This window comes from Monodon monoceros, unplaced genomic scaffold (genome assembly GCF_005190385.1).
Source record: "Monodon monoceros isolate NGI ecotype Baffin Bay Population unplaced genomic scaffold, NGI_Narwhal_1 Super_Scaffold_4, whole genome shotgun sequence".
Classification (NCBI taxonomy): Eukaryota; Metazoa; Chordata; class Mammalia; order Artiodactyla; family Monodontidae; genus Monodon; species Monodon monoceros.
In genome coordinates, this window is record NW_021703781.1 from 9,538,108 (window position 1) to 9,564,034 (window position 25,927).

Genomic DNA, 25,927 nt, shown 5'->3' on the forward strand with positions numbered 1-25,927 from the left:
GAACTGGTAGACTTTTTTAGTTTCTGAGCAATTGCATGTTACCAATTAACTTCTAAGGTAGAGCTTTCTTACTACATACTTCCCAGTGGAAAACTTTTTTTCCCCTGAGGAGATTGAAACAAAAATGTTTGGCTTTCTTCATGTTTTTGATGCTTTTTTTCATTGATTACCACTTCCTCCCATTCTTTTGGATATCAGAGATCTGTTGTTTGGTTTCCTTGTTAGAGATCTGTTATTTGGCTTAAGAACACCTTACAAAAAACTTTATTTCTTGGGCTTCCCTGGTGGTGTAGTGTTTGGGAGTCTGCCTGCCGATGCAGGGGACATGGGTTTGTGCCCCGGTCCAGGTAGATCCCACATGCTGCGGAGCAGCTGGGCCCGTGAGCCATGGCCGCTGAGCCTGTGCATCCGGGGCCTGTGCTCCGCAACGGGAGAGGCCACAACAGTGAGAGGCCCGTGTACCACAAAAAACAAACAAACAAACAAATTTTATTTCTTGAAGTGAGGACTTTGCAGGTAAGGGCCAAATTAGATCCGGTCCTTTCTGAGTTATTTCTCATATATGCACATTCTTGAAACATGGTTGAGACTGTGTCAAGGTTGCCTTTTAGAGCAAGTCAAAGGATAGTGTTTTCTCTATCATGGTGATTCCCTAAATAATCATTTGATTTAGTCTAGAGCAGGAGTTGGTGAACTTTTTCTATAAAGGGCCAGATAGTAGATATTTTAGGCTTTGTAGGTCCCAGTTTCTATTGCAATCACTGAACTGTGGTTGTAGCACAAATGTAGGTGTAGACAATATGTAAACAAGTCAACATGGCTGCGTTCCAATAGAACTTTAGTTATAAAACAAGTGATGGGCCACATTTGGCTCATGAGCCATAGTTTGGTGATGGTCTATTTTGGGTAGCCTCCTTGAGAAATTGTGTCTTCTGTTTTTAGGTTCTGATGCTTATAGATGCCAGCTTTGGGTTTGAAATGGAAACATTCGAGTTCCTAAACATCTGTCAAGTACATGGCTTTCCTAAAATTATGGGTGTTCTCACTCACCTAGATTCCTTTAAGTATAATAAGCAACTGAAGAAGACAAAGAAGCGACTAAAACACAGGTTCTGGACAGAAGTCTACCCGGTAGGAAGCGAATTAGTTATTGAATACTAACACTCTAATCCTTTAAAAATAGAATGAGTGGGAGAGATTAACAAACATCTTTACAGGATCACCTCCTTAGTTTCCTTATTATATCTGTTCATAGTCCCTAGAATATTTCCTTGAGATAGTCTTTATTCCGGACCTCTTGATGTGTCTCATTTGTCTCTGCATCCCCCAGCACCAGGCAGTGTCTGGCTCTAAGTATTTTGGATTTGTAATTTAATAGAATTTGTCCAAAGTTTTTCCTTGTTACAGGACCAGGAACTGTAGCGCACACATACTGCCACTCCTTCCTCTCCCCCATACTACTGTGTTGTGTCCCATCGGTCATAAAATATTTTCTGTGCCCTGGAGCCTCACTGTTCCTTATGTATCCATACTCCAGATAGATGCCACCGCTTGACTTGAAACTAAATATATTTGCAGTTCTGTCCATACAAAGCCCTAAAAAGATGAGTCCTGAAAGAAGCCAGAGAAGTTCTGGAAGCATTGGCATAGTGGGTCAATAGAAGTCTCCCTTTCTTAGGATTGCTTCTTATTTAAAGCCCTTTATTTTGGTGCAGTGTTGACAAGAATTTCATTGAAATTTAATTTTTTGTTTTTCTTAATATTTAGGGTGCCAAGCTATTTTACCTTTCTGGAATGGTACACGGAGAATATCAAAACCAAGAAATTCACAATCTGGGCCGTTTTATTACAGTTATGAAGTTTAGGCCTCTTACATGGCAGACTTCTCACCCTTATATTCTGGCAGACAGGTAAAAAGTGAATGCAAACTTTTTCTTCCTGACCCATATGTTTCAAGGCTAAAAAGTTTGGAAAAGAAAAATAATAGAGCTTATTTTGTCTTATTATTGAATAGTGGTGAGAGAAATGTACTTGATGGAAAATATCTACTTTTTTTGTATCATTACTTAAAGATGCTGTGGCTTCAGGAGTAAAGTATGAAATGTTTAGAAAAATGTGAGGATTCTGAAGCATTTAAGGCTACAGGATGTGGGCCCCATCCTGCTTTTTTATCCTTAATTTTCAGTGATGCTGCCTTTGGACTGTAGTCCTCCAGTCACTCAGATGTGCCCTGTGCTTTCCTTCCTTTATGCTTTTTTCATATATTTTGTCAGCCTGGAAAACCCTTTCTCCACCTGCCAAAATCCAAGCCACACTAAAAAATCCAGGTCAAAGCTTAATCTTCTTCCATAAATGGTTTTTCTGGATATGTTCTCTACTTTTCCTCAACTCCAGGGCCATGTTGTTTCCCATTTTTGGTGTCTTGCTTGTGGAATGTGTATCCTGTAGAGCCTGAGAGAGATGCAGTCATGTGTTTTTCCCTTTGCCCCTGGTAGATGGTGAACTCTGCTCCCTTATTTCTGTATTTTCTATACTTTTCTAAACAATATGTGTAGTGGATTACTGAATGTGATGAATCACTGAAATGTGAAGAGAGGTACAAGAACTATGACATTTATTTCTGCCATATAATTGGGTTTTATTTCTCTAGGATGGAAGATTTGACAAACCCAGAAGATATTCGAACAAATATCAAGTGTGACCGAAAGGTGTCTCTTTATGGTTATCTAAGAGGAGGACACTTGAAAAATAAAAGCCAAATTCACATACCAGGTATCCTTTTGTTGTAAAATATACTATATTTGTAAAACTCTTGGGATGACTTCATTTCTCAGGAAAACTGAAAAATGGCCAAACAAGATAGAGCCATCTTCCTGGAGGTTTTAAGAGTTAACTCAGCTCTGCATTGGCCACCCAAGGTGTTGAGTTGACCAAATTTCCTCTGCTCTGATGGTGTTTAGCTAAAGAGATACAGTGCTGGTGTCAAACCGTGCCCTTGTTGCGGTTGAAGCCTTCCGACCGTGGGCCATTTCTGCCACCAGTCACTTGTCAGCTGAAGCTATCTTCCTGTGTCTGTCTTCCAGGTGTAGGAGATTTTGCTGTGAGTGACGTCAGTTTCCTCCCAGACCCCTGTGCCCTTCCTGAACAGCAAAAGAAGCGCTGTTTAAATGAGAAGGAGAAGTTGGTGTATGCACCTTTCTCTGGAGTTGGTGGTGTGCTGTATGACAAAGATGCGGTCTATGTCGACCTTGGGGGCAGCCATGGCTTCCAGGAATCGGTGAGAGGGAAGTCACGGGAAGTTATGTAGTCACCTTTTATTTACTGAAGCTTTTTATCTTTAGTCATATTTATGATAAAGGCCACAGTGCATATTGTAAATGTTCAAAATACTTAAATTGCACCAAGCAGAAAGTAAAAGTCACAGCCTCCATACCTCCCTGCTGCCGAGACACACAGGGGATCCCATGTCCCCAATGTGAGCTTTGGAAGCAGTTTGGTGCCTGTACTTCCCATTTCTCATCATATAAAATCAATATGTTTTCCAGCTCTCTTTGGTCATTCTCTTTTTTTTTTCTGTTTTTCTCTAAACATATACATATTTATTTAGATTATATATCTAAATTATTATATATTATTTGCAGATACCATATATATGGTATTTGTGTGTGTGTTAGAAATAGTATTTGCTATATGGGATCCAACTGTAAATGCTTTTGCAACTTTTTGAGGGCACCTAAGAATATGTGAATCTGTTTTTCCCCTGTTAGTATTCATAGAACTGCTTCAGTTTTTTCATAGCTGTGTAGTATTTCATCGTATAGATAAACTTTGTTTACTGAACCAATCCTTGGAGGGCTATGGGGCTCAGTCCCAGTTTCCCCTGGTTTGAGCAAGTACTATAGTGAGTGCCTTCGCACATGCAGCTTTGCCCACTGGGAGGGGTCTTTTTATGCAGTAAATTCCTTGAAGTGCAATTTTTGTATCAAAGGTAACAGATTTTTAAAAAATAGACTCCAGATTTTTATTTCTTTGACTGTTCTGAAATGGGATTTTTCTGTAAATGCTTTCTGTAGCATTGGCAACACAGTATTTAGGTTATCAGACTGTATACCCCATGCACTTTGGAAAAGTTTAATGAGGACAGAGATCAATTTTAGGCCTTGTAAGAATTCTTCTTTTTCTTCGTCTTTTTTTTTTTTTTTTTTTTTGAGGCAGTAAGAAAGGTTCTCAGGAACTGTGTTTAAGGTAATTTTGGGAAACTGATTGAAACCAGTGTATTTTTCTTCAGAATCCTTGTGCATTCCTCACTTTCCCTTTCTTGGTGGCCTTGACAGGAGGAGGTGAGGCCCACCCATGAACTGGTCCAGAGTCTCATTTCCACCCATTCCACTATTGATGCCAAGATGGCTTCAAGTAGAGTGACACTGTTTTCTGATTCCAAACCACTGGTGTCAGAGGATATAGATAATCAAGGGTAAGTGTGCTGTTTTTGTGTTCTTAAAAAAAAAATTATATTACATAAGGTTATATCATACATCATTCAGCCATCATAAAACGTTTTGGTGGGATTCATTCCAGGTTGTTTGGTTTTGCCTTTTGCTTTGTACATGCTTGTATTTCTGAGGGCTCTTTACTTATGTGACATTACATGGAAGTATTTTCTTGAAATCATACGAAGGATTCAGTTTTTTAACAAACTCAGGATATTCCTTAAATTTCACAAAACCTTTTCCATAGGTTGCTTTTGTTTCTTAGGAGTCTTGAGGCCACTTGGCTTTATTTTAATGGCCAAAATAACAAGCAGAGTCAGGGAACTTTTTCAGGTTGCTGTCCAGAAGCCACATACCTTGTCTCTAAAATTTTTACTTAGATTGTGTTGTAATATCTCCTGTGGCTTAATTTCCACTAATATAGGGCTTATGTGAATTATTATCAGTCTGGGTTGGGAATTTGTATATTTATACATAGTGGGTATTTTGGTTTCATTGTAGTGGTTTATGACTGCCAATAAAAATTAGTCTGAAAATGATTGAGATCATCTGATTTATCATTTATTATAAGTATATACAAAAGCAGGAAAAATTTTTTGGAAAAAATCATCTGCTGCCCCCTAACTAGCAGATGGTATAGCATGGTAATTAAGTGCAGTGGGCCTACTAGTTTGAGGAAATCAATTAATTTCCTGATATCTCACAGGAGTTGTGATGATTAAACACAATAGTGCACATAAGCTACTTATCATGGTGCCTGACAGATAAGAAGTATCACTAAAAGATCCCTGTTATTATGATCATTATTATTAGCTCTTTTCATTTTTGAGCATTCCTGTAATTATCCTTGTGTACATGGGTACTCTAACATAGTTACAGTTATAATACAGGTAAAATTTTTATATCTATATTGTGAACATTTCCTTTTTCTATATAGTTCCTCATATATAGTCATCATTTTGTTATTGATGTATTCAAACTTATCCATTCTCTTTTAGTACAATTTTTAGTATTTTTCTAATTGTTTTTTTTTACAGTTTTATATAATACTGTTACATTAAATAGCTTGATAGTTTTTTATTTCATCCCATATTTTTGGCATCTTGATGATTCTTCTTTATCAAGCATTGCATTGGTGATTTCAAAATGGGAATATTCTTAGTTATTCCTTCTTCATTCGTTAGCTGGCATTCTTTAACAAAGAGCTTTCACCCCTTTATTTTAGTATCACTGTTGACGAATGGAGTTTTAAAAAAATATTTGTTATTATCCCATTACTATCATTAGTCTTTGTGATGCTTATATTGTCCCTTCAGTCTGTCTTCTGTGTCCTTTTGGCGTGTCCTTGTTAGTGCTTGAGCACTTTTTGCTTTCTGACGGCAGGATGTTCCAGGCTTATTTTGTACTTTCCCTGTCTTGGACCTGCAGTCAGCCATTTCTCTAAGGATCATCTGTTTCAAGCTTGGAACTAATGGGTCTTCTAAAAGATCTATTAAGCACTCACTTCCCTTTTGAGCAGTTTCTTTCTAAAATTAGACGTTTTTTAATAAAGTTTATCTCTTTATTTTCTCTACAAGTTCTTTTGTAGAGTGGTGTTATGGAAATATGCATGAGTTTGCTTATTAACTATTCCAGTATTTATCACATCATTCCTTTATATGCTATGTCATTTAAAGCCATTTCTTGACATTATTTTCTATTTCTTTGCATATTTATTGACTTGCAGATTAGCTGGTTATTGTACAAACAGAATTATTTTGCATTTTCTCTTTAATATAGGCTGTGGCTGCCAAAAGAGGAAAAGCAGGTGGATTTAAAAACTGGTCGAGTGCGTCGGAAAGCCATTTTTGGAGATGAAGAAGATGATTCCGGAGATAGTGATGATGAAGATGATAAAGAAATGTCTGAAGGTGACAGGTTGGAAAATAGCTCTAGTGATGATGAAACAGAAGAGGGGGAAGATGCTGAAATGACTGGTAAACAGTATATGTCTGGTAAAGGTATCAAACGGCAAAAACTTGAGATGGAAGAAGACGTTGAGGTGGATTTGCCAGCGTTTGCTGACAGTGATGATGACCTTGAGAGAAGCTCAGTAGAAGAAGCAACAGAGGAAGCTGATGAAAGCATTGAAGAAGAGGATTCCACTGCAGAGGAAGAGAGGGATATTTTAGAATCAAAAGCTGTTAGAGAAGGTGGTAAGCCAGGACTGTTACACACTAATGATCTGAGTGATAGTTTGAATCTGGAGAAGTCTTTGACAATGAAAAAAGCAACCCTCACCACTTCAGATTCAGGTCATTGCACAGCTGAAGAGGCATTTGCATCTGAAGATGAATCTGAAGAAAACTCTCTCAGTACAGAGGAGGAGGACTCAGAAAATGAAGAGGTTATTAGGAAAAAGTTTCCAAAGCCTTCTCAAGTGGTCAGTAGTCAGAAACTGGGGTCAGAGAACTTAATTGATGAGACCAGTGATATAGAAGACTTACTCAGAGAGGAAGATTATAAGGAAGAAAATGACTATTCCACAGAGACTTCAGGTATGCTTAAATTTAATTTAACTGCCGTTACAAACTTGGCACTGAAAATGTTCTACAAATAGAGTGTCTACCATTGGGGGTCTGCTGTTTTGGAGACTTTGTTAACTGTTCAAGTATTACACCTCATTAAAGGATTTCAGGATGAATGAGTGATGAGCTTGAAGCAGAGAGGACAGACAAACAGACTTAACTGATGTCTGTGTTGGTCCTTTCAGGTGCCCTCAAGTGGAAGGAAGACCTTTCCAGGAAGGCAGCTGAGGCCTTTCTGAGGCAGCAACAAACAACTCCAAACCTTCGAAAGCTCATTTATGGGACAGGTAAAGGAGCTCTGGTTCAGATCTAGAAACATTTTAGTTTCTTAGACTACTTTCTGAAAAGGAGATGAAGAAATTGGTTAGAGGATTTGGGTGGTACTTTTGATATCCATAAGATATTCCTGGGCATCATAGTTTATATTTGGCAGATGTTTTTAATCATCAGCTCATGAGGACCATAAATCAGTCGTACGAAGTAGATTTATGGGTTTGCCATAAAACTTTTGATAAGAATAGTCTTCATTATGCCATTTTGTACCCCCTGTAGAAAATCCTTCATGAATTTTTTTGTAGAATTTAGTACCAGAAAAATAATTCTGCCTGAAAAGGTGTTTTTTCCTCTCTGAGAATGAGTGCTCTGTATTACTCATTCTGTTTTTTCCTTTCGCCTTTCTCCTCTGATTTTATATTTTATTAAATTTGTCTATATGTTCTTTTTGGAAAGAGCTTGACTCAGTAATGCAAAAAATAAAGTGGTGAACCTGATATTGTGGTCCCTATTTACTGTATGGTTAGAACAAGGCCAAGGAGTATATGTGAGGTAGGAGCATGGAATCGGGGGTTGGTATTTACTGACTTCCATTCAGGTTTTGTCTAAGTACTCTTAGTGATTAGAGACTCGGCACTCTTCAAGAGAAACTCTTTATTATAATTGAAAGCTCTGTCTTTAAATGTCCCCTCCCTGCCCCATCCCCCAGTATTCTCCCTCCTCAATGGACACTTTGCTGCTGCCTTGCAGGAGGGCAGATGTCCTCCATTCCTGCTCAGCAGTAGTTCCATGGCCTTTCTGTGTCTGTGGCTGATGCGCTCAGGGGCACACACCATACCTACTGCAAACAGAGACCCTCAGTCCCTAGTCCTCTAGTGGGTGGATTTATTCTCACTTTTCTATCATGGTGGTCTCTTTAGTGACAGAGGATAACGAAGAAGAAGATGGTGATACCAAGGAAGAGCTCGGAGGGTTGTTTCGTGTCAGCCAGTCTGCCAGCGAGTGTAAGCACAAGGCTGACTCTTTGGACTGCTCCAGATTTCATGTGGAGGTGCCCCATGATTGGGATTTAGAGGAGGTGAGGCTGAATATAAATAGTGTGTTTGACTTATGAGAAAATTAGGGAATATTTTTAAAAGATTATGTGATTTCAGTATTGCCTACCTGTTATTTGCTTCTTATTTTTTGTGTTTTTTTTTAACATCTTCATTGGAGTATAATTGCTTTACAATGGTGTGTTAGTTTTCAACTCTTAGTGTGAATAGTATTGTTAATCTTTATTTTGAAGCATTGCACCTATGTTTTCATACATTTGAGATACTTTGTGTTTTATAACTAGGAGATACGTAGTATCCCTGAGTTAACATTTATAATTTCTCCTATTTGTAAGCAAACAGGAATCCATGACACTGGTAAATTTTCTTCCCCCACTCATCGCCCTGTAGTCACACTAGAGAATTCATTCAGTTCTTAAACTTGCCAGGTTTAATCCCATCTTAGACCTCTTGTCTTCTGTTTTCTTTTCTGAAATGTTCTTCTGATCTTCCCAAGGCTGACTTCTTTTGATCATTCGGTTTAGCTGAAATGTCACTCCTCAGGGAGGCCCAATGACTATCATATTATGTATTTTAATTCACTGGGTAGCACTTGTGCACTTTATGAGATTTTTATGTAAGCATTTTTTGGGTAAAATTTAATACAGATTATAGAAAACCACATAAAAGTAATTGTTTAACTTAATGGATTACTAGGTGAGTACCTCTGTAACCACCATGTGTCCATCCTAGTCATAGGCCTATCCTCCCTGCAGAAGGAATCACGACTCTTATGGTAATCATTTCCTTCTTTTCTTTATAATTTCATCCTTCAAGTGTGTATCAGTGAACACCAAAGTTTAGTTTTACCAGGTTATTTTTGTTTATTTTTCTCTATGCCTTTTAAATCTCTCAATCTACAATATTCCCCTCCACCCATCTCTTTTTTCCTTACCTTTTCACTTGTTTAAGAAACCAAGTATTTGATGTGTAGAGTTTCTCATATTCTGGATTTCCTGGGCATCCCTATGTGCGGTCTGTCAGACTTCACTCTTCTCTGTATTTCCTATAAATTGGTACAGAGCAATATCAATAGAATTGTCTATGGTGATGGGTAAAGAATTGGCTTATGTGGCTACTTGTGGCTATTGAGCACTTTAAATGTGCCTAGTGAGACAGAAGAACTAAAATTTTAATTTTATTTAAGTTTTGTTTAATTCTAATTAGAATTTAAATAACCACATGTTGTAGCTACCCTCTGGACAATGCATCTAGAAGTTTGATTAGATTTAGGTTTGAGGTTTTCGTTTTTTGTTTTCAGAGTTTTTGGCAAGACTGCTTCCTAGGTGGTGGTGATTTTTCATTAGGAGGCACATAAAATCATCTTGTGATGTTAGCTATTGATGCTCAATGCCTAGATCCATTAATTTGTTAAGGATGTAAAATGGTGATATTTTGTTCAAATTCCTCTTGTTAGCTGGAATACTTCTATAAAGAGAAACTTCTCATCTACTATTTGGTTACCCAGTTCCATATAAGCAGTATAAATGCTTGATTATTTTTATCAGTTTTCAGAACGATTCCCCAAAGGTGACTGTTTTTTTTTTTTAAGTTTTTTTTTTTAACTCATGAATTTAAATATAGTTGATGTGTTTCCTTTCACTGCGCTTGTTATCCTTGCTGATGATCATATTTATCGCATATGTGACCAGTGAGAGTCTCTTCAAATTGGGTCCTGAGTCCTTTTGACATGATCCTAGTAGTCCTTAGGTTGCTTCATTGCTGTCTGATATGATAAGGTGTTCCAGTATCGTCTTGTACATTTCTGATGCCAGACTTGGAAACAGCCATAAGAAGTCCTGATTTTTCTTAGCACAAAATGGTATTTCAACATCACAGTCTAGGTCTATGTATACTCATTGCTATGGGTCGGTCATTGTTTCTAGGCCTTTTCAGTAACCAGAGATAGGAAAATTCATACATACATTTTCAATTCAGAGTCAGGACTACAGGCTTCTTACTTAATCTCTTTTATCTTCTGTCTATATCTCTTGTTTTTCCACTGTAGAATTAGTTCCTGTTTGAACTTGAAGATGATTAAATTAGAAAATTGTGTAATTATTTGCTTTATCCCAGTTATACATAGAAGTGTCAGAATAACACATGTTTCTATTAATATGATTACTAAAAACAGTTAAAGTTTTTTCCTTTATTTTAAAAAAATATATTTATTCATTTGGCTGTGCGGGGTCTTAGTTGTGGCACGCGGGATCTTCGTTGCCGTGTGCGGTATCTTTTAGTTGCAGCATACGGGATCTAGTTCCCTAACCAGGGATCAAACCCGGGCCCCCTGCATTGGGAGCACGGAGTCATAACTGCTGGACCACCAGGGAAGTCCCCTGAAGTTTTTTTCTTATATGTTCTCCCTTTTGTTTTTTCAAAAGCGGCTACACCATTTTGCATTTCCACCAGCAGTATATATAGCTTTTGAGTCCTCCGCATTGGAATAACATCACCAACACTTGTTATTACCTGTTGTTTTTCTTGTTTTTTATTGTTATAACCATTCTAGGAGGCGTGATGTAATATCTCATTGCAGTTTTGATTTGCCTTTTCCTGATGGCTAATGATGTTAGACATCTTTTCATGTGCTTGTTTTCCATTTGTATATATTATTTGAAGAAATATCTATTCATACTATTTTCCCATTTAAAAAATTGGGTTATTTGTCTTTTTATCATTGAGTATGTATTCAGGATCCAAGTCCCTTATCAGGTATATGATTTGCAAATATTTTCTCCTATTCTGTAGGTTATCTTTTCTGTGCCCTTTGAAGCACGAAGTTTTAAATTTTGATGAAGTCCAATTTCTCTGTATTTTTGTTGTTGTTGGTATCATATCTAAGAAACCATTGCCAAATCCAAAATCATGAAGATTTACTCCTATGGTTTGTGTAAGGGTTTTATAATTTAGCTCTTACGTTTAGGTCTTTGATACACTTTGAGTTAATTTTTGTATTTGGTGTGAGATGAGTCCAACTTCATTCTTTTGCATGTGGATATCTAGTTGTCCTAGCACCTGTTGAAAAGTCTGTTCTTTCCCCTATTGCCTTGTTTTGGCACCCTGGGTGAAAATCACTTGACCGTAGATACATGGGTTTATTTATGGACTCTTAATTATATTCCATTGATCTATACATCTGTCCTTATGCTAGTACCATACTATTTTGATTACTATTGTTTTGTAATAAGTTTTGAAATCACGAAGTGTGAATCCTCCAACTTTGTTCTTGTTCAAGATTGTTTTGTCTTTTCTGGATCCCTTGGGTTTTCTATATTTTAGAATCAAAGAATTCTTTGCAGAATCTTCTGCAAAGAAACCAACTGGGATTCTGATAGGGATTGCACTGACTTGGGTAGTATTGAGACCTTAACAATACCAAGTCTTCTAATCTGTTAACATGGGATGCCTTTCCATTTATTTAGATCTTTCAAGAATGTTTTATAGTTATCAGAATACAAGCTTTGCACGTCTTTTGTTGGATTTATTCCTAGTGTTCTTTTTGATGTGATTGTAAAAGGAACTGTTTTTTGAATTTCATTTTTGGATATTCATTCCTAGTGTATAGAAATAAAGTTTACTATTGTGTGTATATATATATATTTATATATATACATTTTTTTTTTTTTTCTTTTTTTTTTGGCGGTACGCGGGCCTCTCACTGTTGTGGCCTCTCCCGTTGCGGAGCACAGCCTCCGGACGTGCAGGCTCAGCAGCCATGGCTCACGGGCCCAGCCACTCCGCGGCACGCAGGATCCTCCCGGACCAGGGCACGAACCCGTGTCCCCTGCATCGGCAGGCGGACTCTCAACCACTGCGCCACCAGGGAAGCCCTGCTGTTGTATATTGATCTAGTATCTTGCAATCTTGCTGAAGTCATTTATTCTGATAGTTTTTCAGTAGATTCCTTAGGGTTTTCTGTACACAAGATCATACCACCTGTGAATAGAGATAGTTTTTCTTTCTAAACTGGATGCCTTTTATTTTATTTTCTTGCCTAATGGCCCTGACTAGAACGCCTAGTACAATGTTGAATACAAGTGATGAGAGGAGACATCCTTGTCTTACTCCTGATCTTAAGGGGAAAGCTCTCAGTCTTTCACCATTAAGTGTGATGTTAACTGTGGGGTTTTTTATGGATGCCTTTTATCAGATTTAAGAAGTTCCCTTCTAAGTTTGTTGAGGGTTTTTATCTTGGAGGGTCTGTTTTTTAAAATTTATTTGGTCTCTGGTTCCCCTAAGTCAATTGTTAAGCTTCATGAAAGCAAGGATCTTTTGGAACAGTTTGCCATTCAGTGCCTGCAAAGCTTCTTGGCACAGAGTAGATGTTCAGTAAATACTGAGTGATTGTAGGCATGAAGGAATGAATAAATGAGCAGATTTGCTTTTGCATCCATTGTAATCGTGCTAGCTTCAAGGCTACTCTTTTTGAGAGTGAGGTTGTATCTGAAAAATGTGAATCATGATCAAAATGTGATTGAAAGCCGGGACCCATGTGAAGATTTCTTTATGTGTGCTTTTGAGCCCTTGGCAGTGACTGACGTGTGCTGTCCTAAGTCAGGTTCCCCAGGAAGCAGTCTGAAATAGAGAGTTGTGTACAAGTTTTAGCCTGTATTTGAGAGGTGCATCCAGCATCCACTACATGTGTGTACTGGATGATCTGGCAGATCTGGGACTGGGAGCCTCATCAATACTCTTTGTACTGTTGGGCTCATACAAGACATTTTGTCTTTGGCAGAGGAATTACGTTTTCAAACAGCCATGATAAGTCTGGATTAAAGAATTAGTAAATATCTGTTTGTTTACTTATGAAGTCACTGGGCTGACGTTATTTTCCCTATCCACTGGTTAATGCTATAATATTAATGTTTTTATATCTGTTGTTATACTATATACATCAAAGTTATTTCATAGGCCCACTTGGAATGAAAATATCCATAGAACTGTCTTGAAAAGTATTTAAAGGCAAATTGTCACCTACTGTTTCTCAAAGCAGTTATTTATTGAATGATTGGAGCCTGTCAACTAAGCTGACTTTTCTGTATAAGGTTATGAACAGTATCAGAGATTGCTTCGTGACTGGGAAGTGGGAAGAGGATAAAGATGCAGCCAAGATCTTAGCAGAAGATGGTAAGTAAACGGCTGTATTCTTCAGAGAAGACTGCCTTCTCTCTATATTATTTTCTTCCATATCTTTAATAGTCAACTTGAAAATATTAGTCACTTGTGAAATGGCTTGGGGAACTCTGACAAGAGTTCTGACAGGAGTAACATTCTAGTTCCTCCTTTCATGATGGTCTTATTTTCTCCCTCTGGTTAGTTGACTTATTAGATATGGACATTGAAGAAGAGTGGGAAGCTCTCCATAAATTTTATCATGCATTGTTAAAAATAGTAATTCTTGTTTATGTGCTGTGGTTAGATTCACGTTAAGATTCAGGTTAAGCATTTTTGGCAGGCATGCATAGGTATGTAGAGGCTTCCTAAGAAACATTTTCAGTTTCTTCTATGATCATTGGTCAAATTTGCTTTTCTTGTAGTGGTGGTTGTGGTTTTTGTGTTTATATTTTGACATTTTCATGAGATTTTTTTTTTTTTTTTTTGCGGTACGCGGGCCTCTCACTGCTGTGGCCTCTCCCGTTACGGAGCACAGGCTCCGGACGCGCAGGCTCAGCGGCCATGGCTCACGGGCCCAGCCGCTCTGTGGCATGTGGGATCTTCCCGGACCGGGGCACGAACCCGTGTCCCCTGCATCGGCAGGTGGACTCTCAACCACTGCGCCACCAGGGAAGCCCATGAGATATTCTTCATAATATTTTCTGACAAGACTTTCAGTGAAATTTTGAATTTATAACAGAATAAAGCGCTCATCTGTTATTTGCACTTTCTCATTTCTAACATTGTTCCTTTTTTTTGTGTTTTAGTTACATTTGCACATTCTCTATTTTGTTAGATCCAAAACTTTTGGATTGATTTTTCATTTTACTATTTTTCTCATGATTAAAAAATAAACAAGGTTTGATTTTTTTTCTTTTTCTTGTCTTTGTTAGTTGTAGGATTAGAAAAGGAATTTTTTGGTTTTGTTTTCAAGGAAAGCACTTTTAAAAATTAAGGTATAGCTTAATGTTCAACCTAATATATTTTGACAATTACATACATTTATATCCATCACCCAAAACGAGAATAAGAACATTTCTGTCACACCCTAAATGTTTGTCTGTGTCCTTTGCAGTCAGCACCCACCCCCTACCCCAGGCAGCCACTTTTGGATTTCTGTCACCATAGATTTGTTTTGCCTGATCTTGGACTTCATACAGATGTAGTCAGACAGTATGTATTTTTTAGTGTTTGGGTTCTTTCCCTCAACACAGTGTTTTACTTTTTGATAAATCAACCTTGTTGAGATATGTTTTACATACAGTTAAGTATACCTGTTTTAAGAGTATTCTTATTTGGCTAGTTTAGACAATTGTATATGTTCATGTACTACCATTACAATCAAGAAATAAAGTATTTCCATCACCACAGAAAGAACCCTCATGCCCCTTTGCAGTCAGTCCCTACTCCCACCATCACAGCAGTCCCAAGGCAACCAATGATCTGCTTTCTCTCACTATAAATTAGTTTTGCCTTTTCTAGAATTACATAATAAAAATACTCTCTTTTGTCTGTAGATTCTTTTACTTAGCATACTGTTTTTGAGGTTCATTCATATTATAATTTGTTTCTTCTTATTGCTGAATAAGTATTCTGTTGCATGGGTATGCCAATTGTTTATCCATTTTTCTCTTGATGGCCATTTAGGTTGTTTCCAGTAGTTGACTATTACAATTAAGGCTGCTCTGAACATTCACGTATAGGTCTTTTTTTGTGGAAATTGGTTTTCATTTCTCCTTGGTAATACCTAGGAGTAGAATGGCGGAACTATGGGGTGGGTAGATGGACAACCAACTTGATAAGAAACTAACAGAGTTTGACTCCATTTTTAATGTTAGACTGATGACAGCTCTTAAGCCCCACCTGTTCTGTCCCCCTTTCTGTCCTACATCTGGGCAAGCTGATAAAAAAGCCAAGTTCTTCCTCTTTTGGCATCAGGAGGGAGTTCAAACCATATACACTCCAGCTGTCACCAAAGCCCCACCACCTCCTAACTACCAATAGCTCAAGCTATTCTCCTTTTCCGCCCGCTCTCCCAAGTTGTATTTGAACTAGCTTGGGAGGTCTGCCCAACTCTCCCCAAAAAGTCTCATTATGTGAATTATAAATCTTTCCATATCCTCTTGATTCATGTGTGTGTCATCTGTCTCAATATGCAAACCATATTTTGGGTGGGAGGTTCATCCTGTCTCTGTGGGTTGATTACAAAGTAAACTGCCCCACAGTTCTTCAAAGAGAACTCCAGCAGTGGATGACAGTTTCAGTTCACATCCTAGTGGGTGTGAAATAATATCTCGTGGTTTTAATTTGTAATTCCCTGATGACTAAGGACGTTGTGTATCTTTTCATGTGCATATTGGCCAATTTAATATCTTCCTTTGTGAGGTATCCATTTAAGTCTTTTGCTTATTTTTTTAAAGTTTATAATAGTTTACATTTAGAGAAAAATTGTGAATATAGTACAGAGTTCCCACATACCTCACACCCAGTTTGCCCGATTATTATCATCTTACATATGGATGGTACGTTTGTCACAATTAATGAACAGAGCACTAACAAAATCTTGGGTCTCTGCCAGTTTGAGCACCTTTCTGTGTGTTAGGGGGCCATTTGTATTTCCTTCCATGACTGTCTTTGAATATGCTTTGCCCATTTTCTTTTGGGTTATTGTTGATATTTTTTCATACTTACTTATAAGAATTTTTTATATATTAGAGAAATAAGTCTTGTGATATGAGGTGCCACATTTAACCCCCTTATTTTAACATTTGTATTTTAACTTTATGATTCTTTCATGTGGAATTTTTTTTTTTTTAATGAAGTTAGATTTATCAGTTTTGCCTTAAATGACTTTTGGGATTTGTCTTATACTTAAAAAGGTTTTTTTAAAAAAAAAAAAAAAAAAAAAAAAAATCTAAAAAAGGAGAAGAAAAATCTTCCATTGTTTTTTCTAGTGCCTCCTGATTTCCTTTTTTTTTTTTTTTTTTTTTTTTTAGCATTTAAATCACCGACTCATCTGCTGTTTATTTTAGTGTGAGTTGAGAGTCATAGATAGAGTTTTTCCCAGGTGGCCACCAGGTTCTTTCCAATACTATTTGTTCTTTTCCCAACTGATTAAAATGCTCTTTTTGTCATATTCTTAATTGATAGATATAGAAAAAAGTTTTTGGACTTTTCTAGTTTATGTCATTGATTTCTGTTGGTTCATTCATCATTGCTATGTTTAAAACCCTTATATAGCTTTATAGTATGCTATTAAGACACCAACTATTAAAACTGGTATGACTGGTTCCTATCTCTCTCTGTCTCTGCTAGGTTTTTTAGAATTCTTCTGACGATTCTCTTACTTATTTTTCCACAGAAACTTAAGAATCATCTTTTCCGTTTCCAAAAGAAAGTGTGGTGGATTTGTGTCTTTTATAGTAGCTGTATTGAGGTTTAATGGATATACAGTAAACTGCACATATTTAAAGTGTACAGTTTGATAAGCTTTGACATGAGTATACAATCACCACAATCAAGATAATGAACATACTTTTCACCCCAAAAGTTTCCTCATGCCACTTGTTATCCCTCCCTTCTGTCCTTTCCCTATTACCAGGTAACCACTCTTCTGCTTTCTGTCACTATACAAGAGTTTGTATCCTCTGTAATTTGATATAAATGGAATCATACGGTATGCAGTCTTTTCTAACTTATTGTACTCAGCATAATCATTTTGAGATTCATCCATGCTGTTGCATCTTCATTCCTTTTTATTGCTGTGTAGTTAATTTCTTTTTATTGGTGAGTAGTATTCCATTGTATAATGCAATACAGTTTGTTTATCTGTTCACCTTTTGATCGACATTTATGTTATTTCCAGTTTGGGGCTATTGCAAATAAAGCTACTGTGAACATTCTTCTACAAGTCTTTGTATGAACAACTGCATTCATTTCTCTTGGGTACATATCTCAGAGTGGACTAAATGAATCATATGGTAGATGTAGTTCTAATTTTTTTTAAGAAATAGCCAAATTGTTTTCCTTAGTGGTTGTACCATTTTGCATTGCCACTAGCACTTTATGAGACTTCCAGTTGCTCCACATCCTTGCCAGTGCTTGATATGTTGGTCTTTTTAATTTTAGACACTTTTTAAGGTTTAGAGTGGTACCTCATTTTATTTTCCTAATGATTAATGATAATGAGCCTTTTTTTACATGCATATTTGCCATCTGTGTTTCTTCAGTGAAGGGTCTGTCAAATCTTTCGCCCATTATTTTACTTTGGTTGTGTGTTATTATTGAAGTTTAATTCTAAATTACTTTTGATACAATCCTTTATCACATGGAATTTGCAATTTTTGCCCATTGTGTAACAAAGACCATCATATATGATCTGTGAATGAAGACAGTTATACTTCTTTCTGTGCCATCTGGATGACTTATTTTTCTTGTCTTAGTACACTGGCTTAAACTTGTTGATTAGAAGTGGTCAAAATAGACTATATACATATTGTAATATTACACCTACTGTTAACCAACATTTTACCACTTTGAGTAACATGTGGAAACTTTTCTTCCATTTAGGCCCTTTTATCTTCCCCACTTAAAAAGATTTTTTTTTATTATTATGTAAGTTACAGATGTACAATATAGTGATCCACACTTTTAACAGGTTATACTCCATTATAGTTATTATAAAATATTGGCTATATTCCCTGTGTTGTACGGGGAATATATCCTTGTAGCTTATTTTATACCTAATAGTTTGTACTTCTTAATTCCCTACCCCTCTATTGGCCCTCCCCACTTCCCTCTTCCCACTGGTAACCACTAGTTTGTTCTCTGTATCTGTGAGTTTCCTTTTTTTGTTGTTATATTTAGTAGTTTGTTGTAGTTTCCCCACTTTTAAATATTGGCTTGAATATTAGATAGTGGTATAATTTTTTTGACTATGAAATATGATTTTACAAATTCATAAGCTGGATAGTCTGTTCTGTGTATCCATATTTCTGTTCTTTTTCTCTTTTGTTTTTTCTTTTTTTTCTGATGGTCTCAGATTTCTCCTTTTATAATTTCCTTTCTGCCTAAGAACTTCCTTTAGCCATTTTTTAAGGGTAAGTATGGTAGCTACAAATTCCTGTAGCTTTCCTTCATCTGAGAATGTCTGTTTCCTTCTTCATTTCTAAAGAATAGATACATAGGCTGTCATTTTACTTGGTGTGCGCCTACAGGTAATCTGTCATTTCTTTCTGGCTGCTTTCAGATATTTTTAATTTGTTTTTAGTTTTCAGAAGTTTGATTGGTGTGAATTTTGTTGGGTTTACTCTGTTTGAGATTAACTCATCTTCTTGAATCTGTAAGTTTGTGTCTTTCAACAGATTTAGGAATCTGCAGTCATTATTTCTTTCAGCTCCAGACTCCTTATGAGACTCTGATGATACAGATGTTGGGATTTTTTTGTTTCTGTCCCACAGGTCTTTGAGGTGCTCTTCATTTGTTTTTAGGCTTTCTCTATGTTGTTCAGACTGAATGAATTCTATTATGTGGCCTCAAGTTCTCTAAGTCCATCCTCTTTCATCTCTACTCTTACTATTGAGCTCATGTAGCCAGTTTTTTAATTTCTGTTACTGTATTTTTCAGTTCTATAATTTCCATTTTGTTCTTCAATTTCTTGTTGAGGTTTTCAGTTTTTTGGTTGTTGCTGTAAGATTTATAGTTGCTTGTTGAAGGTTTTTTTTTTTTTTTTCGGCTTTTATAATTTTATTTATAATGGCTGCTTCAAGGTACAAGTCAGATAGTTCCAACATCTGATTCATTTCAGTGTTTTCAGTTGTCTTTTCACATTCAAATGATGATTTTCTTGGTTCTGGGTATGACAGGTGATTTTCTATTGTAGCCACACATTTTGTTTGGAGACCCTGGGTCCTATGTAATTTTTAAATTTTAGCAGGCGATCATCCTGTTTAGGTTTAATGTACAGGCCCTGGTCTACTTCATGGGCTGTGGTTCCAATGACAATTTAATTTCAGAGCCTTTGTGGTACTGTTTTGCTGTACTTGGTTTATCTGGTGCTACTTGTTCCTGCTGGTGCTACTGGTTCCTGCTGGTGCTACCTGGGGGGAACAGAGGAGCTTCCCTAGGCTGGGCCACCTAGTGTGGCTAGGTTGGGGAAAGTGGTTTTGGCCTCTGGGGCCAGTTTGCTTGTTCTGGGGGCATCTCCTTTGCTTGGTCCTGCCTGGACGCATATTGTTTTTAAGGTGGAAGAGGAGAGTCTCACGCCTGGTGGAATCCCTCCTTGCTGATAACCCTTGGGCCCCGGTACATCTTGGTGGAGGAAAGGAGATTCAAGCTCGTTGGGAAGGCTAGCACTTTCCTTCATCACTTGCTGTCAGTGGGATACCCAGTTTACCTGGATTGCTGGTGAGATCTGGTTCAATCTGAAGGAAGAATGGGCCTATCTCATTCTGCGGCTGCCTTCTGTTGCCACTTGCAGATTGGGAAATGGTGGCCCTAAGTTGCCTTTCTGTGGGTTGTGGTATAGTGAGACATAGGCCACTATGTCATTCCTCTGGTCATGGGGACACTCACCAGCCCATCTTTGTCTTTCCACCTTTCAGAGTTCTCCTTTGGTTGTCTCTTGTGCTCTTGCATCGTTTCTGGAGTTGATGGTTATACACAGTCAGGACGAACAGAGGAGATATGTCTACACCATCTTTTCCAGACTGGAAATCCTTGGTGGTTCTTTTCTTTTCTTTCTTTCTTTTTTTTTTAACATCTTTATTGGGGTATAATTGCTTTACAATGGTGTGTTAGTTTCTGCTTTATAACAAAGTGAATCAGTTACTATGTAAAAGAGAGAATTAGAGTTTTCATGATATTGAGGCTTCCTTTCCAAACACATGGTGGTTTTACTTGTTCAGTAGATAACATTAATAATACCTCCTTCATTGAGTCATGTTGAAGAATATAGTTAAGGCATGTAAAACACTTAGAGCAGTGCCTGCCTGGTATGTGAAGCACTTAAAAGCATTAGCTAAGGTTATTCCATGTGTCCTTTATTTTATTTTATTTTTTTATTGGAGTAAAATTGCTTTACAGTGTTGTGTTAGTTTCTGCTGTACAGTTAAGTGAATCAGCTATATGTATACCTATATGCTCTCCCTCTTGGCCTCCCACCCTCCCCCATCCCACCCATCTAGGTTGTCACAGAACACCAAGCTGAGCTCCCTGTGTTATACAGCAGGTTCCCAGTAGCTATCTGTTTTACACATGGTAGTGTAATTATGTCAAACCTAATCTCCCAATTCGTCCCACCCTCCCCTTCTCCCAATGTGTCCACATGTCTGTTCTCTATGTCTACATCTCTATTCCTGCCCTACAAATAGGTTCATCTGTACCCTTTTTCTAGATTCCACGTATATGTGTTAATATACGATATTTGTTTTTCTCTTTCTGGCTTACTTCACTCTGTATGACAGACTCTAGGTCCATCCACATCTCTACAAATGACCCAATTTCATTCCTTTTTATGGCTGAGTAATATTCCATTGTATATATGTACCACATCTTCTTTATCTATTCTTCTATCATTGGACATTTAGGTTGTTTCATGTCCTGGCTATTGGAAGTAGTGCTGCAGTGAACATTGGGATACATATGTCCTTCTGAATTATGGTTTTATCAGGCTATATGCCCAGTACTGGGATTGCTGGGTCATATGGTAGTTCTATTTTTAGTTTTTTAAGGAACCTCCCCATACTGTTCTCCATAGTGGCTGTATCAATTTACATTCCCACAAACAGTGCAACAGGGTCCCCTTTTCTCCACACCCTCTCCAGCATTTATTGTTTGTAGACTTTTTGATGATGGCCATTCTGACTGGTGTGAGGTGATATACCTCATTTTAGTTTTGATTTTCATTTCTCTAATAATTAGTGATGCTGAGCAGCTTTTCATGTGCCTCTTGGCCATCTGTGTGTCTTCTTTGGTGAAATGTCTATTTAGGTCTTCCGCCCATTTTTAATTGGGTTGTTTGGGGTTTTTTTAATATTGAGCTCCATGAGCTGTTTGTATATTTTGGAGATTAATCCTTTGTTGCTTCACTTGCAAATATTTTCTCCCATTCTGAGGGTTGTCTTTTCGTCTTGCTTAACGGTTTCCTTTGCTGTGCAAAAGCTTTTAACTTTCATTAGGTCCCATTTGTTTATTTTTGTTTTTATTTTCATTACTTTAGGAGGTGGGTCAAAAAAGAACTTGCTGTGGTTTATGTCAAAGAGTGTTTTCCTATGTTTTCCTGTAGGAGTTTTATAGTGTCTGGTCTTACATTTAGGTCTTTAATCCATTTGGGGTTTATTTTTGTGTATGGTGTTAGGTAGTGTTCTAAGTTCATTCTTTTACATGTAGCTGTCCACTTTTCCCAGCTTCACTTATTAAAGAGGCTGTCTTTTCTCCACTGTATGTTCTTGCCTACTTGGTCGTAAATTAGGTGACTAGTCTGTGTGGGTTTATCTCTGTGCTTTCTATCCTGTACTATTGATCTATATTTCTGTTTTTGTGCCCGTACCATACTGTCTTGATGACTGTAGCTTTGTAGTATAGTTTGAAGTCAGGGATCCTGATTCCTCCAGCTCTGTTTTTCTTTCTCAACATTGCTGTGGCTATTTGGAGTCTTTTGTTTCCATACGAATTGTAAAATTTTTTTGTTATAATTCTGTGAAGAATGCCATCGGTAGTTTGGTGGGGATTGCATTGAATCTGTAGATTGCTTTGGGCAGTATAGTCATTTTCACAATGTTGATTCTTCCAATCCAAGAACATGTATATTTCTCCATCTGTTTATGTCATCTTTGATTTCTTTCATCAGTGTTTTATAGTTTTCTGAGTACAAGTCTTTCACCTCTTTAGGTAGGTTTATTCCTAGGTATTTTATTCTTTTTGTTGCATTGGTAAATGGGAGTGTTTCCTTAATTTCTCTTTCTGATTTTTCACTGTTAGTGTATTGGAATGCCAGAGATTTCTGTGCATTAATTTTGTATCCTGCAACCTCACTAAATTCATTGATTAGTTCTAGTAGTTTTCTGGTGGCATCTTTAGGATTTTCTATGTATAGTATCATTGTCATCTGCAGACAGTGACAGTTTTACTTCCTCTTTTCCAGTTTGTATTCCTTTTATTTCTTTTTCTTCTGATTGCTGTGGCTAGGACTTCCAAAACTATGTTGGATAAGAGTGGCGAGAGTGGACATCCTTGCCTTGTTTCTGATCTTAGTGGAAATGCTTTCAGTTTTTCACCATTGAGTGTGATGTTTGCTATGGGTTTGTCATTTATGGCCTTTATTATGTTGAGGTAGGTTCCCCCTATGCCCATTTTCTGGAGGGTTTTTATCATAAATGGTGTTGAATTTTGTCAAAAGCTTTTTCTGCGTCTGTTGAGATAATCGTATGGTTTTTATTTCTTTATTTGTTAATATGGTGTATCACATTGATTGATTTGCATATATGGAAGAATCCTTGCATCCCTGGGATAAATCCCACTTGATCATGGTGTATGATCCTTTTAATGTATTGTTGGATTCTGTTTGCTAGTATTTTGTTCAGGATTTTTGCATCTGTATTCATCAGTGATATTGGTCTGTAATTTTCTTTTTTTGTGATATCTTTGTCTGGTTTTGGTATCAGGGTGATGGTGGTTTCGTAGAACGAATTTGGGAGTATTCCTCCCTCTGCAATTTTTGGAAGAGGTTGAGAAGGATGGGTGTTAGCTCTTCTCTAAATGTTTGATAGAATTCGCCTGTGAAGTCATCTGGTCCCGGACTTTTGTTTGTTAGAAGATTTTTAATTACAGTTTCAATTTCATTACTTGTGATAGGTCTGTTTATGTTTTCTAATTCTTCCTGGTTCAGTCTTGGTGAATTGTACCTTTCCAAGAATTTGTACATTTCTTTGTGGTTGTTCATTTTATTGGGTTACAGTTGTTTGTAGTAGTCTCTTAAAATCCTTTGTATTTCTGCATTGTCAGTTGTGATTTCTTCTTTTTCATTTCTAATTTTGTTGATTTGTGTCCTCTCCCTTTTTTTCTTGATGAGTCTGGCTAAAGGTTTATCTGTTTTGTTTATCTTCTCAAAGAACCAACTTTTAGTTTTATTGATCTTTGCTATTGTTTTCTCCATTTCTATTTCATTTATTTCTGCTATGATCTTTTTTTTTTCACATCTTTATTGGAGTATAATTGCTTTCCAATGGTGTGTTAGTTTTTGCCCTACAACAAAATGAATCAGTTATATATATACATGTGTTCCCATCTCTCTTCCCTCCTGCATCTCCCTCCCTCCCACCCTCCCTATCCCACCCTGCTATGATCTTTATGATTTCTTTCCTTCTACTGACTTTGGGTTTTCTTTGTTCTTCTTTCTCTAGTTGCTTTAGATGTAAGGTTAGATAGTTTATTTGAGATTTTTCTTGTTTCTTGACGTTGGATTGTATTGCTATAAACTTCCGTCTTAGAACTGCTTTTGCTGCGTCCCATAGGTTTTGGGTCGTCGTGTTTTTGTTGTCATTTGTTTCTGTGTATTTTTTCTATTTCTTTGATTTCTTCAGCGATCTCTTGGTCATATAGTAGTGCACTGTTTGGCTACCATGTATTTGTTTTTTACAGGTCTTTTCCTTTAATTGATTTCCAGTCTCATAGCACTGTGGTCAGAAGAGATGCTTGGTACGATTTCAATTTTCTTAAATTTTCTGAGGCTTGATTTGTGACCCAAGGTGTGATCTATCCTGGAAAATGTTCCGCGTGCACTTGAGAAAAATGTCTATTCTGCCAATTTCGGGTGTATTGTCCTATAGATATCAATTAAATCTATCTAGTGTATTTTGTCATTTAAAGCTTGTGTTTCCTTACTAATTTTCTTTTTTGATGAACTGTCCATTGGTGTAAATGGGGTGTTAAAGTCCCCTACTATTATTGTGTTACTGTCGATGTCCCCTTTTATGGTTGATAGCATTTGCCTTATGTATTGAGGTGCTTCTGTGTTGGGTGCATAAATATTTATAATTGTTATATCTTCTTCTTGGATTGATCCCTTGATCATTATGTAGTGTCCTTCCTTATCTCTTGTAACAGTCTTTATTTTAAAGTCTATTTTATCTGATACAAGTATTGCTACTCTAGCTTTCTTTTGATTGCCATTTGCATGGAATATCTTTTTCCATCCCTTCACTTTCAGTCTGTATGTGTCCCTAGGTCTGAATTGGGTCTCTTGTAGACAGCATATATATGGGTCTTGTTTTTGTATCCATTCAGCCAGCCTGTGTCTTTTGTTTGGAGTATTTAATCCATTTACATTCAAAGTTATTATCGATATGTATGTTCCTATTACCATTTTCTTAATTGTTTTGGGTTTGTTTTTGTGGGTCTTTTTCTTCTCTTGTGTTTCCCGCCTAGAGAAGTTCCTTTAGCACTTGTTGGTTTGGTGGTGCTGAATTCTTAGCTTTTCTTTGTCTGAAAAGCTTTTGATTGCTCTGTCGAATCTGAATGAGATCCTTGCTGGGTAGAGTAATCTTGGTTGTAGGTTTTTCTCTTTCATCACTTTAAGTATATCCTGCCACTCCCTTCTGGCCTGCAGAGTTTCTGCTGAAAAATCAGCTGATAACCTTATGGGTATCCTTTGTATGTTGTTTTTTGTTTTTCCCTTGCTGCTTTTAATATTTTTTCTTTGAATTTAATTTTTGTTAGTTTGATTAATATGTGTCTTGGTGTGTTTCTCCTAGGGTTTATCCTTTATGGGACTCTCTGTGCTTCCTGGACTTGGGTGGTTTCCCATGTTTCCTTTCCCATGTTAAGGAAGTTTTCCATTATAATGTCTTCAAATATTTTCTTAGACCCTTTCTTTTTCTCTTCTTCTTCTGGGGCCCCTATAATTCAAGTGTTGGTGCATTTAGCGTTGTCCCAGAGGTCTCTGAGATTGTCTTCTTTTCATTCTTTTCTCTTTATTCTGCTCCTCGGCAGTTATTTCCACCATTTTGTCTTCCAGGTCACTTATTCGTTCTTCTGCCTCAGTTATTCTGTTATTGATTCCTTCTAGTGTATGTTTCATTTCAGTTATTGTGTTGTTCATCTCTGTTTGTTCTTTAGTTCTTCTAGCTCTTTGTTAAACATTTCTTGAATTTTCTCAATCTGCGCCTCCATTCTATTTCCGAGGTTCTGGATCATCTTTACTATCATTACTATGAATTCTTTTTCAGGTGGTTTCCCTATTTCCTCTTCATTTACTTGGTTTTGTAGGTTTTTACCTTGTTCCTTCATCTTGACACTTGACATATTTTTTTATCGTCTCTCTCTCTTTTTTTTTTTAATGGGTGGGATT

At 37.0% G+C, this 25,927-nt stretch overlaps 1 protein-coding gene across 5 annotated transcripts in view; it reads left to right on the forward strand.

Moving 5' to 3' along the window:
• The window catches only part of BMS1 (BMS1 ribosome biogenesis factor), a 45,835-nt gene that overhangs the window by 6,674 nt on the left and 13,234 nt on the right, over positions 1–25,927 (forward strand). For all 5 annotated transcript variants that reach the window (XM_029200978.1, XM_029200983.1, XM_029200980.1 and 2 more), the window contains exons 5-13: positions 943–1,131; positions 1,768–1,910; positions 2,651–2,772; positions 3,084–3,277; positions 4,335–4,474; positions 6,270–7,027; positions 7,243–7,344; positions 8,251–8,408; positions 13,473–13,554. In XM_029200978.1, coding sequence (XP_029056811.1) covers positions 943–1,131; positions 1,768–1,910; positions 2,651–2,772; positions 3,084–3,277; positions 4,335–4,474; positions 6,270–7,027; positions 7,243–7,344; positions 8,251–8,408; positions 13,473–13,554 — 1,888 coding nt within the window. The remainder of the gene's footprint in view (positions 1–942; positions 1,132–1,767; positions 1,911–2,650; positions 2,773–3,083; positions 3,278–4,334; positions 4,475–6,269; positions 7,028–7,242; positions 7,345–8,250; positions 8,409–13,472; positions 13,555–25,927) is intronic.